A 15,768-nucleotide genomic window follows, 5' to 3' on the forward strand; every position below is an offset into this window, starting at 1 on the left:
GCGATATATGCGAAATATGGATCCCTCTTCTCGCAATAAGGACCAACAACCAGGGGATCATAATAAGAGTTCGTCTCTAAAAAGTGTTCAGGATTAATGTTGCAGTCTACATAAACTTTTGCTAGAGCAGAATGAACAGAGGATTCCGTAGAACCATCTGCAACCTTGGCTTCTAAAAATTGCAACAATATCTTTAAACGTCCGCTCCGTTCAACCTCATTTACAAGTTCATCTACTGGAACTAAATTCTTCACCGACTGCAACAAATCTTTGATAAAGTATTCCTCAACGTCAAGATCTATCAGAGCCCCAATCACTTGAGGAGTCTTTGCTGGATTGACTCGTTGTACATAGCCTTCAATAAACTTAAGTTGATTGTTCTTTACCATATATCGGATCAGCTCAGGAATGTATCCAAAACGATCACAGACATTAATAAGAGGCCTGGGATCCTTTGGTCTCATATCCATTAAAAAATCTTTCACCTTTTCTGGATCATAAAAGTTACTTTCTCTAGTAACTCTTTCAGCTTCGTGGAATTGACCCAATTTGATTGCAGTTTCTATATATTTGAAATGAACGTCGGGGTCTTCCGAGTAGTTTACTATACCACCCAAGAAATAAAATACGCCTTCTGTAAGACCTCGCTCTTCAAACAAGGATATCACTCGTTGAGGGCCAAGCTGATCTGCATAGTTGCTAGCTATTTGAGCACATAACTGCGAATTCCCTCTTGGATTGACTCTGAGAAGCTCCTTTAAGCACTCTAAAGAATCTTCAGGCGAAAGATTAGAAAAATATCCAATCAGAAATTCAGGACTAAGTGCATGAGTATTTGCCATAACTCTTTTAATATCATCAAGGTCGTTATAGTTTTCTAAAGCTCGCTGGAAAAGACCTTGTCTCTCACAAAGATTGGCAATCTTCCTTCGGTCATAATAGTGAAAAATGTTCTGTGCCATAATCGCATCTGCTACCGGCGGTGCGGAAAGTAGATTAACTTCCAGTAGTCTTGTCTGCAGTTCAGCATCTTCGGCACGATCGTCCTTCAACGCATCAAGTAAGTAAGATGTTCCTTCTTGTATCAAACCACGAGAATAAAACATTTCTGCAATGGCAGCATGATCCAAAGGTTTTCCTCCACCTTCTTGGAATTGTTTCAAGAAATATTGAGCTAGGTCAAGAGCACTCTTAGGAGAATAGTTAACTGCTGTTTGAATAAGTTCCATGGGTTCCACAGAAAGTCCGACTCGCTTCGCATATACTAAAATCTTATCATAAGCTCCATTTTCTAAAAATGCCTAGAATCAAGTTAGCATTGCTCAAAACAACCAATGATTGCACTTTCTGCATTACCTCAATAACTTTTCCGTGTGCTTCGGCCTTTAAATATATCTGAAGTGCCAACTTTGGGTCTGAAGACCTCACAACGTCACCCAATTCCTCACTACAAGTTATCTTGTCTTCATTCATCCAACGTTCCAAAAGCTGAGTACGACCAAATTGAATAACTTGACCACCCAACTCTGCACTTTCAAAACGATTTAGTGCACCTCGTTCCAGTAAAGCTTGAAAATACAACAATAAAGCAGAAGGCTGTCCTTGGGCAGCTGGGACTGACTTGAACTTGGCAATAGTTTCAGGAGTTCTTAAGATTCCTCCAGGAGACTCTGCTGCCACTCTTGCAGCTTCTTTATAATTTCCCGCATTGAACAGTTGGTCAAAGTATCTTTCATATAGATCTTCAGCTCCGGGAAGTTTGTTTCTAGATGCTACTTTGATAGCTAGTTGAACATCTCCCAATGAATCAAGAATGTAAGGAACAAAATTATTAGGTTCTACAGAAAATCCTAACAATTGTCCTCTTCGATTCAAACCAACAAAACCACCGGTGTTGGTATGTACCGCCGTAAGGAAAATAGTAGACTCTGTAATGCGATTCATGTAGAGACATCTTCCACTCTCTAAATCATAAACTTGAACGTATCCTAGCCTTGTGACTAAATAAGCAAATGAATACATGGAAGATACCTGTAAGGCTACAGGGAAATCCTTCTCGGTTGCTTCTGGAGGATAATATATGTCCGTAACACATTTTGAAAAGCGAGGGGCATCCGAAGGCTTCTTATCTTGACCAATTTCGATGACGTGAAACTTACTTGCATTGGAGGTTTTAGTTGCAAATACAAATAGTTTTGTACCAGGATCCTTTGAGTTGATTTGAAACTTACAAAATGCTGCTGCATGGCCTTCAATAGCTTGAGATACACGACGCTCCACTGAGTACAACTGCATCCTTCCAACAACCTTGTCTCCTTCTTGTTGCAATCCGATCAACACTAACCACTTCTCATCTTCGTCTGCCCGATAATTTATAATCTGTGCATTCATCAAAGTAGAATGCCTATCATACATTTTCACCGGTTCTGAACTTGTGTCGGTGCAATCCCAATGATAAACAGAATGCGAAGTGACAAGACCAAGAGTTTTCTGAGAAAGCCACTTCCAGAACAAAACTTCTTCCTCCATTACATAAGACTTCACCTTGCTTTTCTTTCCGATATCAAAAAGTTGAAGCTGTACTCCAGCCTTCAACGCCAACACTTTGGTGGCAGGATTCATCAAGACAGAGTCTGCTGTTACGGGGCGTCTAATGATGTTGGAAGGATCCTGTATGTCAATAATTGCCACTTGATTCTGACTACCACCGGAAACTTCCCTCACGCAGAGGTATTTGTCCGATTCCATAGTTACGGTGCTGAAAGATATGGATTCCGTGTTGATGCCCAACGACGTTAACTAGAGACGTTTAACCCCTCAACGAAGAACACAAAGTGTTAGATAAACTTACGGATAAAATTTCTTCTAGCTGGACAGGTTGAGCCATGCTGGTATGTGAAAATTAACTTGAAAGAGACAACTAGTTCACTTTGAAACGAAAAGTTTCTCTCTAGAAACCAAAAGGGACTTCAAACAGTTTCTTTGACTGTCCGAAGACAACTCAATCCTCGTCAAGGCACTTTACAGATTACAAAATGGCGCACAACATTGTATTTGGAAAAATGTCTCAAGAAGATGCCCAAAGCTTAGGACATTGTACTTTGGAAAGAGTACTCAAAAAGGCATCTTCTTTGGTGAAAGAGCAAAAGCTGGAGGAATGCAAGACAGTTTTGGAGGAAGCTTTGTTGAACTCTTCTCGAAATCCCTCCGAACTTTTCGACCAAAAGGAAGTGGTCGCTTTAAGAGAGAGACTGACAGGCTGCTACCTGATGCTCATAGCAACAGGGAGGCAGAATGCGCGAACTAAAGAAGATACACAGAAACAAATATCAGAGCAGATAGCTTTTCTACACTCGCAATTTGGGTCAACTATACGGTTGCAGGAACTTCAAGGTTGGAAGGAAATATTAGGTGAACGCTATGAAAGTGCGCTTCGTTGTTTTGAACAAATTTCGAGGTAAATGTGGAAGTGTGAGTTTTGTATTCGGCTTACATATTATTCAGCGCTCCAAAAAGTCTGTTATCTTCAATTGGAAGCGCCACCGCCAAGTTTTACAAGGGAGATATCCAAGATTCTTTAGAAAGTTTTGGTTCCATAGTCCGAAGATGGAGACGTTGCGAGTCTGCTTGGTTAGGCATTGCCCGTTGCTACTTGGAAAAGGGTGATCACAAAAAGGCTCAAATGGCACTTTCGAAAACAATAGAATTCGCAAAGCAGAAGTCGACGGGGTTTTCGTCATTTTTTTCCTATGAGGCACAGCTTTCCATAGCATATATTGCGTTTGGTCAAGGCACAAAGGAAGGTGTAGAAGCAGGGTTAAGTATTTTAAAGGAACTCTATCGAGACAATACAAATGACGCACAAAATGATCCACGAGTTGTTAATCGGCTGGCGGAGTATTTGTTTTATAGGAAAGAATATAAGCGTGCTTCTGCACTCCTTTGTAAGTTGAACTTGACACAGACAATATTTCCTCGTGCCAAGGGTGAGAGTCTGTTTCAGCTTGCGCGTTTGGCTCACGTAAGTGGAGAACTTGCAGAAGCGGAAAATTTCTATACACAAGCACTACTAGAAGATGGCTATGGCTTGCCGCAAGCAAGGTTGGCGTTAGCAAACTTGTATTTGTCCCGTGAAGACTTTCAAGCAGCAGCGGACTGTCTGGAACGTGTTATTTCTCAACGACCGGAATGCTTAGAAGCCAAAGCAACACTTGGTATTATTTTGACTCTATTTGAAATGAAGAACTTGGACACAACGATTGGCCAAGAAGAGAAACTTACAAAGTACGAGTTGCGAAGAGCACGTAGAGAGAAAGCAATTTCTCTGTTAACCGAATTCGTTGACGCAACTATCACGCCAGATATTTTAGCTTTGGTTTGTCTTGCATATTTATTTGAAGAGAACAAGCCTGAGAGAGCTTGTTTGTTACTAGAGGACTCTCTACGATTATTTGATGAACAACCTAATATCATTATTGCACGTAATTCTCCTTCAGTCAAGATACGGTTACAAAACAACATTGCCTCACTATTGACCAGAATCGGGCGATACTCAGAAGCCGAGAAAGTGCTCTCAACTATCTTTAATATTTATACAGACTTGTCCTCGGGTGACTATGATGAAGATGTATTCCTTCAAAATATTCAAAAATATAACGAAATTCCGATTCTTTTGTTATATAACCAGGCGCTCGTTTGGGAGCTAGAAGGAAAAATGGTTTTGGCGCGAACTCTGTATTCTCATATTATCTCTGTTTACGGTGAATATCCTGATGCTCTGGTAAGCTTCGCAACTAATATTCTCTTTTTTTTCACGATATGGTTAGTTTCGATTAGGTTACTTGTCTTATGCCAATGACGATTTTGTGGCAGCAAAGGAGTTCTACGAAAGGGGGGCCAAGTTTAAGCCCAAACTCGCGTCTCATCTTTTAGCAACATTAGCAAGAAGCCAAGGAGACTATCACAAATATCAAAGCCTTTTAGAACAAGCATTGCAGAGTAGACAGTTTAATGAGACTCGGGAGGCATTAGATGATGACTATAGTTTCGTACGGTTGTGTAATTTCTATATAGATTGTTTGCAAGTTGTCGACGAAAGGAGACAACGCAAGTTTATGGACAAGTGCTTAGAGTTGCTACAAAGAGTGCTTTCTCATTATCCATATAATGCATTCGCAGCAAATGCATTCGGAATATATGTTTCTTTGCGAGAAATGTATTCTGATGCTAGAGAAATATTCCATGGGTTAGTTGGAACACCTGCAGCTGAGATGGCGAAACTTAACTTGGCGCATATTCAGGTACTTCATTTTTAGACAAAAGTTATATAGCTCACATCGAAGAACAACTTAGGTTCATTTGGCAAGGAATTTGTTGCATTCTTCCGGAGAGAGGCAGATAGTGAGAAATGCCGCAGCCGACACAGCCTTATCCTCAGCAATCAAATTGTACGAAGATAGCTTGTTACAAACGAGAAATGAAGAAACGCGCTGCGAAATGATGCTGTATCTAAGTTTGGCTAATTTTGAAAAAGCACATTTTTCAGAAGCTTGTAGGCTTTTGACAAGACTTTTACATCGGATGCCTATGTATTTACCACTGTGGTTTAACTGGGCATTGACGTTAGAGGAATGCGGTTTGAGGAGGATAAACGAAGTTGGAGAGAAACAAAAGATTGCGTCTGTGTCAGAAAATGCCAGTTCACTGAACGGTGTGCACAACGCGCGCAAAGCTGCTGCTGAGTTTGGAAGGGCATATAGAATATTTCAAGTTCTGAGTAGAAGAAAGCTTTCAGCTGATGGAGAAGGAATAGTGCGGCAAACACACTCTAGCCGACTTGCTGATGCTCATCATACTTTTGCAAAAGCGAAGCGTGCAACATCAAACGTAAGTTTTCTCTTAATATCGTTTTCTATGGTAATACAAGTCGTGTAGGTTCTTCTGGCTAATGCAGAAAAGGAGTATGTTGAACAAACCGAGCGTTACCAGGAACGCCAAAGAATACTACAAGAGAAGCTTGCTCAAGAAGAAAAAGAAAGGTTGGAACGAGAACAAAGACGAAAGGAGGAGCTGGCAGCTTTAGAAGAACGGGAGTTAAAGTTTCAGGAATCTTTAAAGGAAAAGGAGGAACACAAACGAACTGCTGAAAGAGAAACCGTGAGCAGAAAAAGGAGACGCAAAGTTTTGAAAGAACAGTTGGAAGAAACTTCGGACTTTTCCGAAAAGGAAGGAACTTCACCAACCCAAATGCAAGTCATGGAAGAAATTTTTGGCGACTGAAAATGGCATATGCTGTTGGTTTTACTTATAAGTTGTGTTGTTTAGCATTTCTTTTGCTCCTTTACTGTAGGGAGCTTCAGGCAAAAGATGACAATTTTCAAGAGGAAAAAGAAACTGCACAAGCAGAAACACTTAAAGTAAAGAAGATCGTTCTAGAACTAGATTTTCTTCCAATGCCTGTGTTTCAAGACGTCACGGAACCAAAACAGCAGTTGCACCGAGTGAATAGTATTGAAGTTTATCAACCTATCGACTTTCAAAGTAAAGTAGTTCATTGGTTGACTGTCGGAGACCTACACTATGCACTTGTGAATTCTCACCGGTACTCAGATGGCAGTTCTAGAGAAGAGTTTTTTAACAAACACTTGAAATCAGTTTCTCTAGAAAAACAAGATGAAGAATTGAATGGTAGTGACGCTGCTGTAAATAACAGGTGGAGGAAGATTGTGCTGTCTTCTGTGTCAGGTCACAACTTTGAGTGTAGCTTTCCTCGTATAAAAGCTGCTGAGGGTTTAGAGTTAAGTTTAGAGTCACTCAACTTGAGCTTCGTGATGTCGCAGTTTAACGGAACTTGCTTTTATCGTGTAAGTTATTTTTCCTTTTGTATTTTTAGAAAGTATTTTGAATTCGTTAGAATGATGGATGGTGGACCTATGAGTTTTGTGTAGGCAAACATGTGAAACAATATCATTTGAATCCTGTTACACTAGAACAGGAAGATATTTTCTATTTGGGTTTTCCTGTCGAGAAGAATGCTACGGAAGGGTTTGAAAAAGCCCTCTATCACGTTACATCTGTTAGTACAAACGAAGGTAGTCATATTTTTCATTTTTGTTTTTAGTCTTGAAATTTGTTTTAGTTGATGATAATGTCATTCGCATTCATTATGATAATGGTTCTTTATGTGTTCTTACTGGATCACCAAGGAATGTCACCATCGATTTCATATGCCCCTTTTCTACTGTGACGGATACAGAAAATTCCGAGTTTATTTCATCGATAAGAGAAATAGGTACATGTTCGTATCATTTGACCTTAGCTAGCAGCGCTTTATGTAGCGAGCCCCTGTTGAGAAATCATCCACACGATGAAATTGAAGTGACTTGTAAAGTGGTGAATGAAACGGTTTTACCGGACGTGAGAGTGACGACCTTGGCTGGTTATAAAACTGCGGCTTGGTTTTGAAAACTATCTTTTTTGCATACAATAAACCATGCACTTGGCTTTTTAGTTTATTTCTATTTCGTTATGGTTCAAAGACAGTGTAAACTTAGGAGACAGTTTCAAAAGATGACTTGAGTGAAATATACTAGCAGTTGTAAAAATCATCCAAGTTGTGTCAAGTTATTATTTCTCCTTGGAAGCTAAGATCAAATGGACGCCTGTTGCGCTTAATTCAGAATGATTTACAGAATATGCTCCTGCGGCTGACGCCGGACAAAACTGAATGAGTGTAGACGCACAAAAGAGTCTCTTGGCAGGACTGTGTGGTGCTTGTGCAACTTCCCTCGTAGTAACTCCTTTGGATGTATTAAAAGCTCGTCTCCAAGTACAACAGTATTCGGTGTTGAGAAACCGTCACGCCTTGAGGGTAAAGCTTTTATATACTTTATTTTTGACCGATTCTTATCTAAAAAATAGGGTGTATATGCCGAACTTGTTAGAAGTGAAGGTTTGAAGGGACTCTGGAGAGGCTTGGGAGCTTCTTTATTCCTAATGGTGCCTACCACGGCTTTGTATATGACCTTGTATGATTCTCTGAAGGAGAAACTCATTAGTAGGTACCGACAACAGGAGGAAATGTCCATTGTATTGGCTGGAACAGTATCTAGGTGTGTAGTGGTCACTATTGGAAGTCCTCTGGAACTCATTAGGACAAGTATTCAAGCAACGAAAGGTTCTCCCTCTATTTTGAATATGTGGAAGCGAAACGTAGAATCCGCCGGTGTCAAAGGTCTTTTTCGTGGTTTATCTCCAACACTTATAAGGGATGCTCCCTTTTCAGCTATTTATTGGGTTCTCTACGAGCGCTGTAAATCACCTTCAAGTTTTCTTTTTCGGCTCACTGGCGGTAAACATAGTTGGCTCGTATTTCTTGTATCAGGTTGCCTATCTGGGATGACTGCAGCTGCTCTTACGACTCCAGCAGATGTGGTAAAGACGCGACGTCAGGCAATGTTGAATAGTCAAAAATCTTTTCTTTTGCAGTCTTCTCCTTCATTTAATAGTATCGGTTGTTGCTCCGATTTAAATGCATCTTTCTGGAGTTGTGGCAAAGCAATAGTAAAGTATGAGGGTTATAGAGGTTTATTTCGCGGTCTGGTACCACGAGTTGCCAAAGTAGCTCCCAGTTGTGCAATAATGATGACATGTTATGAGTTGTGTAAGACATATTTGAATGGTCCTAATTTTTCCAATGATGACACTTCAGGGGTTCATGATCCCTCAAGTGACTCGAACCTAGATGAATATATAGAGTGGTCAATTTCAGAGTATTGATGTCATATATCTTGTGACATAGAAGCTGTAGTTATTGTACAGGGAGTTTATTTTAGGGACATTCATTTTTCCTAAGCTTGTTTTCTTCTCTTGAGAGTTACTTGTAAACTAATCCAATAGGCAGATTCAGTGAATAGTATAGTTTTTTCTATTTAGGCAGATATTTCAAGTAGAACTCAATAGTTTCAATGTAGCCTTTTATGGATGGAATGGTTCTGCGTAAGAATCCCATGCTTTGGCTTCAGGCATCACCGGTAAACTCTGATTACCCAAGTACGGCATCATTCAACTTTGTATAAAATCATTACTACATTTTCAAAAATGGTGTCTATTCCTATATTGATACATGGCCGTTCTTGTTTGTTCCTTTCGTTGCATATTTTGAAAAGTTCTGTACTACATTTTGCCTCTTTCTTCTCTTTCTTTGTTTTCCTCTATCATATTCAATATCCCACAAATCACGTTTTTCACCAAGAGCTGGTTGGTTCCCTTCTCTCGAAAACAACTCTTTTCTTGATTGGCTCAATAATGAACAGTTATTCCATGTTCCCACTGAAAATGGTGAAGGCATGTCTTCTACTTTTTTCTTGGTGCCCTGTCTTCCTGTTTTGAGAATGACATTATCTTTCTTCTGTTGTTCGGTATATCTATTTGCTTGTGAAACCATTTCAACATCGTCATGAGGAAATATTTTTCTACGCAACTGCGCATGGAACGAAGTATTCAATGCATGCTTTACGTGAAGTCCTATTGTCCCATGAAGCCTTTGCATCGTCATCTGAAGACGATGAAACGCAAGTAAAGAAATGTCATGTCTTTGGATTGTCATTTCTGGATATTGACCGTTGATCTGTGAAAGCCTATCCATGTTAGGCTTCTTATCAAGCTTCCATTCCTCATTTGAGCTACACGGTTCCGTCACTCGTTGCAAATTTGAACAATTGCTCTTTGTCGTATCCACTTTCTCAGTATTATTCACTTTCTGCTGGACAACACGGCTGTAAAATAATAAGTAGGCTCTTTGATGTAATACAGTTTGAACGCCAACCTGCCTTGTGCATTCATCATCTTTCAAGTACCAGATTCCATTGCTATTGCGAACGTAAGCATAATAATGCCCACCATGAATACTAAAACCTTCATGTACAATAACTGCACAAAGACGATAATACACAGGTTTCCGAATGCTATTTCCTTTCAAAGGAATGAATGGGGAAAAATCAAAAGTTTCATCATAAGAAACAAATTTGTTTTCCTTCTTACTCAATCGAAACCGTTTTAAATGGAAAATGAAAACGTTAGGTATTCGTCGAAACTGAAATACTTTGGAAGCATCCGTCCTTTGTTTACATTGAGAACAAAAGTATCGATTAGGTCCAAACAAACGCTCCGGAGTAGTAAAACCCTTCAATGCCTTAGCAAGTGTACTGACACCTTCCAAATCCAGAGAAACATCTAAAAAAGGTTCAACAGTGTCTGAACTTGAACCACAATTTTGGCAAGATACTTTAGACTCATAACAACCACCAAATATCTCATGGACCAAAGTATGCATTTCTTGTTGTCGGTCATGACAAAGTTTGCCTCTTGGTATTCCCAATAAGATACGATTCATATCATCAAGTAAAAAACGAATATATTCATGAGCATCTGCTTGTCTTCCTGGAGTAAAATTTCTGGACAAAACTTTCAAGTTTCGAACCAAATCTACTGGAGAATAGCTCTGAAAGGAAGTGTCCGAAGAAAAAACATTTTGGGCAGTCTTCTCTACGGCACAAATACTACAGTATCCCGAATGAGATGGACAATTGGATGCTGCAGAAAATATTTTTTCCAACAAGGCTGTGGCAAACGGTGGACAGTGTAACAAAGACTGTAACGCAGCATTCAGGAAGCAGGTATTTCCCAGGTTTCTCAAACCTTTTCCACTACGAAAGATTCTTTTCCACTCCAAAGTAGTAGAAGAACAAGGAGTAATCCAATTTCCATCATAACCACTTTTACTAGTGGTCATTGAAGACGTAGTGGAGGCTTTGAAGTGCTTCAGACTATGATGACTTTCACGAAATATCGTGCCATTTCCAGTTTGATTCTTAGCTCCGAGTTTCCCATCTTTCACAAATTCAATTCTTTCGGGAATGTTGCAGTCATTCTGAGTTACCATTCTTTCAGTTTCTAATGGAACAACACCGCTGTGTACTGTCATCCATCATAAGCATATCCTTCTCGGCCGACATTCACTTCCAATTACTTAAATTATTGGAGGATGATTTTCCAAACCGTTTGAGTAGCTATTCGCCATACTTTTACCAATAGTTTCAAGAGATAGCGTGTTTTTTATTTTACTTTGTAGAAGACTCTCTTGTTCTCATATTGTTTTCAAAGGACTACAAATTTCGTCGTGAAACCTCTCTCCTATGGCACACTTTGGTACAACTACACAAGCAAAGTATTGGCTATTTACTATCAAACAAGTTGACGAAATGAGAAAGAATAACAACCAAGAAGCAAGAGAAAGATGTAAGGACCGAGTATCCAATGGTGAAATCGAACCACTTACACTTGAAGAGGAATCCAAGTTGCGAAGGATATATGAAATAAAGATACAGAAGAATGCGGAAAAGCTAGGATTACCTGAGGCAGCTCAAGCTACAGCTGTTACTCTTTTCAAAAGATATTTTCTAAGGACAAGTGTTATGGAGGCAGATCTTTCAACTATTGCGTAAGTGAACTTTGCCACAAAGGCATCGCTCAGTTGTCCAGAGTTTTCTGATTCGCATTTTCTAGAATAACTTGTTTATATTTGGCAAGTAAGATTGAGGAATATTACATTCCTTTCAAAGAGTTTGCTGCAGTTGTAGAGACCACTCTTTCTGTGGAGCAGCTTCTTTCTTTTGAAATGGAGGTTATGCAAAGATTGGAGTTTCACATTTCTTGTTATCATCCTTATTTATCCTTTTCTGCAATCTGGTCTTTGTTGGAAGAATGTCATTGGAATATGGAAGCAAGGAATGACCTTGTAGACAAAAAGAAGCTTTATTCTTATGCTCGTTCTCTTATTCACACGAGTCTTCTAACTGATTTAATGTTTTTTCTCTCACCTGGACAGATTGCTTTAGGCATAATATCCTATGCATTTGCTCATTTTCATATTTCGTTTCCATTCGAGTTATTATTGAGTTTGAAGAGCGAAAGGAATGAAGAGTATACAGTGGATGAAGAGAATTGGCTTGCATTATGGGAACAATCAGTAAATGAGGTAAAAAAAGAAATGTCAACTTGTGGAGGTCTTGATACTTGGAATATTTCCACAGAAACAGAAGCACGACAACTTTTGAAGAAATTATCCTTTTGCAGAGATCCTAGAGTAGATCCTACGAGTACTGAATATTTGGAAATGGTAAAGAAGAGAGAAAGTGATAAGGAAATGAAACGATTGGAGAAGAATCGTGCATTTTCAGAAAAGAGAAAAAGAGAATTCGCTATGATTACTGGTATAGGAGAAGACACTTTTCAAGATTCGGAGACCATGTTAAAGAAAGACGTTGACTATTTACATACTGTTAACTCAAGTAAGGAATTGGAAGAGAAAAACGAGCAAACTATCCTGTTGGTTGAAGACAATAAGAACAAGAAGAGAAGAAGAAGAGGAGAATGAGAGAAATGGGTTCAAAGACTTTGGATGAGCAGCCATGGCTGGGTCTAAGTTATATAACTTTTAATATGTCTATTCATAAATTGTTCTTGAAAAAGGACTTTGTATTTCAAGCTTTCAAACAAAGTGTGTATTATGGTCAGAAATTAAGTTGGTCAACAAACCCTGTTCGAGCAGCCTTTCCTAAGAGTTCAACCTTCATAAAGAGCAAGGGACTTTATCCAGTGAGAGAACCAGCTTTTGCAAACTATAACGAGTGGTTGTCTAAAAGAACGTTTGTAACAAATTGGAATAGATATTTTATATCCGCTGTTGCTTCGGTTTCTTTAGTTGGGGCACTTTACGTTGTTTCAATGAGCAGCAAGACTATTCCGGATGCTGTGGCTTTGAATGGTACGGAGAAATTAGCTCCAACTGCTGTGATAGAACGACAACAAGACAACTCGAAGATAGCAAATACTTCACTGATATCTAATTTATTCCAAATTTATGATGACAAAGGAAAGAAAACAGACCTGAATGCTCTCTTTACTTCATTTAACAATAGAGAAGTGATTCTCATTGGAGAAACGCATGACGACTCTGTGGCACATGAGTTAGAGTTGGCTATCGTGCAACATTTATTTCAGAGACAATATTCAGAAAAAGGTATATTGAAAGGAAAGCTCAAGTGAATATAAACTAATTGTATTGCGTTTATAGATAGGAAACCTTTGATTGTTTCACTGGAATTTTTCAATTATGATATGCAGAGTTATCTTGATTCTTATATTGAAAAGAAACTGAGTGAAGCAGAATTTCTAGAGTCTTGTGTACAGCAACCTGGAAACATTGAAGATTACCTTCCCTTGTTACGTTTTTGTCGTGAAAAACACATTCCTATATTAGCATCGAATGCTCCGGGACAGTAAGTGTTATTCTGTGGAATCCGTCTTTTATAGTCATTTCTTTTATTTAGTATTATTGAAATGGTTCGTAAGGATGGCAAGGAATATCTAAGAAACTTAAAGGACGAAGACATTTTTGGGATACCACCATTACCATATCCTGAACCGTCTGCCTCATATGAAGCCAAGTTTATGGCTTTGATGAATCATCAATTGATGTTAGCTGCTCATGGAATGTGGAAGGACGATATCTACTCTCTTAGACAAAATGAAAATTTCCAAAGACGACTCAACAATTATTTGGAGGCACAAAATTTGTGGGATGCAAGTATGGCCTATCATATAGTGAACAAAATCGAAGAAAATCCAAAGGTCACTGTTTGTCATATTTGTGGGAAATTTCATATGGAAGGAGGTTTGGGAATCCCGGAACATTTACATAATTATGCCCCGCACTTGAACGTAGTTTCAGTTACCATTATACCTGAAGAAAGTTTGACTACAGAAGAATGCAAAAATGGTAATGGATTTGTCATTCGGACTTCGACCTTGGAAAGTGATAAGTAACCCAACCTTGTAAATAGTCTTGTGCCTAAACAAACTGTGGAACTTCTGGTTTCTTCTTCGTTGAAATAGACTGTTTATGTTTTGTATCAAATTGCTTCATTTATTTAAAACATTTCACTATCTAGGCAATCACACACCATGTGCTGAACACTGAAGAAGAATCGTCTCTCGTGTTATGACCTCCATCGTTGGAACCTTCTCTATACTAATTAACAAATATTTCAGTCCTATTCACGCTGTATCCAAAAGCAACTGTGCTTACAACACCCTTGGGAGATTTCTTGTCCTTGACTACACCACCAGAGGTTAATTTTACTTTACTTCTTTTCGCCCTCGTAGACTTTTCGTTCGAACTCTTCTTGGTTGCCCTTCGAGGTGTTGCTATGGAACCTTTCGTAGACTCTTCATAATCCAATTAGCATTGTCTGGTAAATAAGCCAACTTGACCTACTTCTTCGTTTATTAGGACTCTTCACTTTTCTATTATGGGTGACATCTTCCTTTTTCGCCTTGCTTCGCTGCTTAGTCGGTTTCGTTTCAGGGGTCTTAACGTGAGTTATAGATTCGTTATCTTCTACTTCTGTCTGCATATTTAACATAAATAAATTACCTACGTATCCATCAAAGAAAGTTCAAGAAATACGTCTACAGTCACTTACAACTAAACCACAATAAGACATCCAAAAATACCGATAGTTGCCGTTACAAATTCTGAAATTGGCTTTTGGTGAGATGAATCGATTGTCTCATCAGCGTCCTATTGGTAAGAAACAGGCAAGAGGTCACAGTAAGCCAGACTTGTCCACGATAGAAGGAAGTAGACAGTTTATTTTACAACACGATAAGAAGAAAAAGAAAAAGACTCATGATAGTTTGCCGAAAAGCGACTTTGTTCAAGTGCAATCACAAACAGAGGATATCACACCAACTCACAAATATCGAGACAGAGCACAGGAAAGACGTGAAAGAACTGGGACAACTCGTTATGATGAAAACGATACATTAGTGATAGGTGAGTTGGGCAATGAAGCTTCCGAATATTCTCCAATGGTAAAAGGACTGGACTACTCTCTTCTAAACAGAGACACTCAAGGAATTGCCCACTTTGACAAACAAGAAACTCCAAGCAAAGTTCAGGCACCGACGGAAGAACTAAATAATAACTCAGCACAAGAACAGTGGCCCTCTTTGGTATCCCAAATAGCCGTTTTGCAGTTCAGGAAAGAAGAAACACCAACTCCAACTGGTGTTCATCGAGTAGATAGTTTTTATCCAGGCAGAATGTATTATGTATATGAACTGGCAAAGCACGGTTTGAACGAAAGTAACCAACCACTTGTTGTTCGACATAGTAAGAAACGTATTTTTCCGTCGAATAGTATCACTTATGAATGGAGTCGTGATATTGCTAGCTCGATATGGACCAAAGATACGAGGAAAAAGTTGTCGTCTTTCAAGGAAGACGCTTTCCCATATAATAACGGCGAACCTGGAAGAATACATCTATTTTGGAATTGCAAAAAGCCTTCTCAAAGGGATATCTCCCCAGCAGTTGATGAAACAGACGATACAACTGCTGTTGATAAGGATGCTTCCAAGATGAGTTCAGTATGGCAAGTAGATGGAGCTTTGGCAGGAGCTGTTGAGGTAGAAAATGAAACAACAAAGCATTTCCATTATCCAAGCATCCAAAATGAAAATGAATCCCAAGAAGAGGAAATGGATATTTTTCAAGACATTGACTCGACTCAAGTGACTTGGAGTTATTCTAAAAATGAAACATAATTTCATAATAGTACCCAAATAAGCTCTCTCAGTATTGTAACTTCGTTTTTCTTTTATCATGCAAAGAAAACTTCTCAAGTATGAAATTCATTTTTC

The 15,768-nt window shown here is 39.0% G+C and overlaps 9 protein-coding genes across 9 annotated transcripts in view; 6 read left to right on the forward strand and 3 right to left on the reverse strand.

The window, feature by feature from the left end:
• Positions 1–2,920, reverse strand: part of Gasu_10250 (clathrin, heavy polypeptide) — a 5,147-nt gene extending 2,227 nt beyond the window's left edge. The window contains exons 1-4 of the mRNA XM_005708102.1: positions 2,852–2,920; positions 1,357–2,799; positions 117–1,301; positions 1–76 (exon numbers count right to left, since the gene is read on the reverse strand). The exon at positions 1–76 is cut by the window's left edge and continues 2,227 nt beyond it. Coding sequence (XP_005708159.1) covers positions 1–76; positions 117–1,301; positions 1,357–2,799; positions 2,852–2,887 — 2,740 coding nt within the window. The 5' untranslated portion in view covers positions 2,888–2,920. The remainder of the gene's footprint in view (positions 77–116; positions 1,302–1,356; positions 2,800–2,851) is intronic.
• A 120-nt stretch (positions 2,921–3,040) lies between these two features.
• Positions 3,041–6,436, forward strand: Gasu_10260 (uncharacterized protein). The gene is made up of 5 exons (XM_005708103.1): positions 3,041–3,457; positions 3,505–4,780; positions 4,827–5,300; positions 5,353–5,886; positions 5,935–6,436. Exons 1-5 carry the CDS (start codon positions 3,063–3,065, stop codon positions 6,277–6,279), a joined length of 3,024 nt encoding a protein of 1,007 aa, XP_005708160.1. The 5' UTR covers positions 3,041–3,062; the 3' UTR covers positions 6,280–6,436.
• A 4-nt stretch (positions 6,437–6,440) lies between these two features.
• On the forward strand, positions 6,441–7,571 carry Gasu_10270 (uncharacterized protein). Its single transcript, XM_005708104.1, has 3 exons — positions 6,441–6,863; positions 6,914–7,091; positions 7,139–7,571. Exons 1-3 carry the CDS (start codon positions 6,453–6,455, stop codon positions 7,462–7,464), a joined length of 915 nt encoding a protein of 304 aa, XP_005708161.1. The 5' UTR covers positions 6,441–6,452; the 3' UTR covers positions 7,465–7,571.
• Positions 7,572–7,610: 39 nt separating this feature from the next.
• Gasu_10280 (mitochondrial carrier (BOU / S-adenosylmethionine carrier)) lies at positions 7,611–8,801 on the forward strand. The gene is made up of 2 exons (XM_005708105.1): positions 7,611–7,870; positions 7,921–8,801. Exons 1-2 carry the CDS (start codon positions 7,727–7,729, stop codon positions 8,776–8,778), a joined length of 1,002 nt encoding a protein of 333 aa, XP_005708162.1. The 5' UTR covers positions 7,611–7,726; the 3' UTR covers positions 8,779–8,801.
• An 8-nt stretch (positions 8,802–8,809) lies between these two features.
• Positions 8,810–10,990, reverse strand: Gasu_10290 (ubiquitin carboxyl-terminal hydrolase 36/42). The gene is made up of 2 exons (XM_005708106.1): positions 9,831–10,990; positions 8,810–9,776 (listed from the first exon to the last, which is right to left on the reverse strand). Exons 1-2 carry the CDS (start codon positions 10,982–10,984, stop codon positions 9,113–9,115), a joined length of 1,818 nt encoding a protein of 605 aa, XP_005708163.1. The 5' UTR covers positions 10,985–10,990; the 3' UTR covers positions 8,810–9,112.
• Positions 10,991–11,020: 30 nt separating this feature from the next.
• Positions 11,021–12,491, forward strand: Gasu_10300 (cyclin H). The gene is made up of 2 exons (XM_005708107.1): positions 11,021–11,500; positions 11,566–12,491. The coding sequence occupies exons 1-2, from the start codon at positions 11,196–11,198 to the stop codon at positions 12,434–12,436; spliced, it is 1,176 nt and encodes a 391-aa protein (XP_005708164.1). The 5' UTR covers positions 11,021–11,195; the 3' UTR covers positions 12,437–12,491.
• Positions 12,492–12,500: 9 nt separating this feature from the next.
• Positions 12,501–13,941, forward strand: Gasu_10310 (uncharacterized protein). Its single transcript, XM_005708108.1, has 3 exons — positions 12,501–13,081; positions 13,136–13,340; positions 13,392–13,941. The coding sequence occupies exons 1-3, from the start codon at positions 12,502–12,504 to the stop codon at positions 13,885–13,887; spliced, it is 1,281 nt and encodes a 426-aa protein (XP_005708165.1). The 5' UTR covers position 12,501; the 3' UTR covers positions 13,888–13,941.
• A 4-nt stretch (positions 13,942–13,945) lies between these two features.
• Gasu_10320 (uncharacterized protein) lies at positions 13,946–14,920 on the reverse strand. Its single transcript, XM_005708109.1, has 4 exons — positions 14,547–14,920; positions 14,339–14,497; positions 14,150–14,289; positions 13,946–14,092 (listed from the first exon to the last, which is right to left on the reverse strand). Exons 2-4 carry the CDS (start codon positions 14,484–14,486, stop codon positions 14,009–14,011), a joined length of 372 nt encoding a protein of 123 aa, XP_005708166.1. The 5' UTR covers positions 14,487–14,497; positions 14,547–14,920; the 3' UTR covers positions 13,946–14,008.
• A 10-nt stretch (positions 14,921–14,930) lies between these two features.
• Gasu_10330 (uncharacterized protein) lies at positions 14,931–15,756 on the forward strand. The gene has a single exon (XM_005708110.1). The coding sequence runs from the start codon at positions 14,935–14,937 to the stop codon at positions 15,670–15,672; it is 738 nt and encodes a 245-aa protein (XP_005708167.1). The 5' UTR covers positions 14,931–14,934; the 3' UTR covers positions 15,673–15,756.
• The last annotated feature ends 12 nt before the right edge of the window (positions 15,757–15,768 follow it).

This window comes from Galdieria sulphuraria (genome assembly GCF_000341285.1).
Source record: "Galdieria sulphuraria unplaced genomic scaffold scaf_6, whole genome shotgun sequence".
In the NCBI taxonomy this organism is placed as follows: Eukaryota; Rhodophyta; class Bangiophyceae; order Galdieriales; family Galdieriaceae; genus Galdieria; species Galdieria sulphuraria.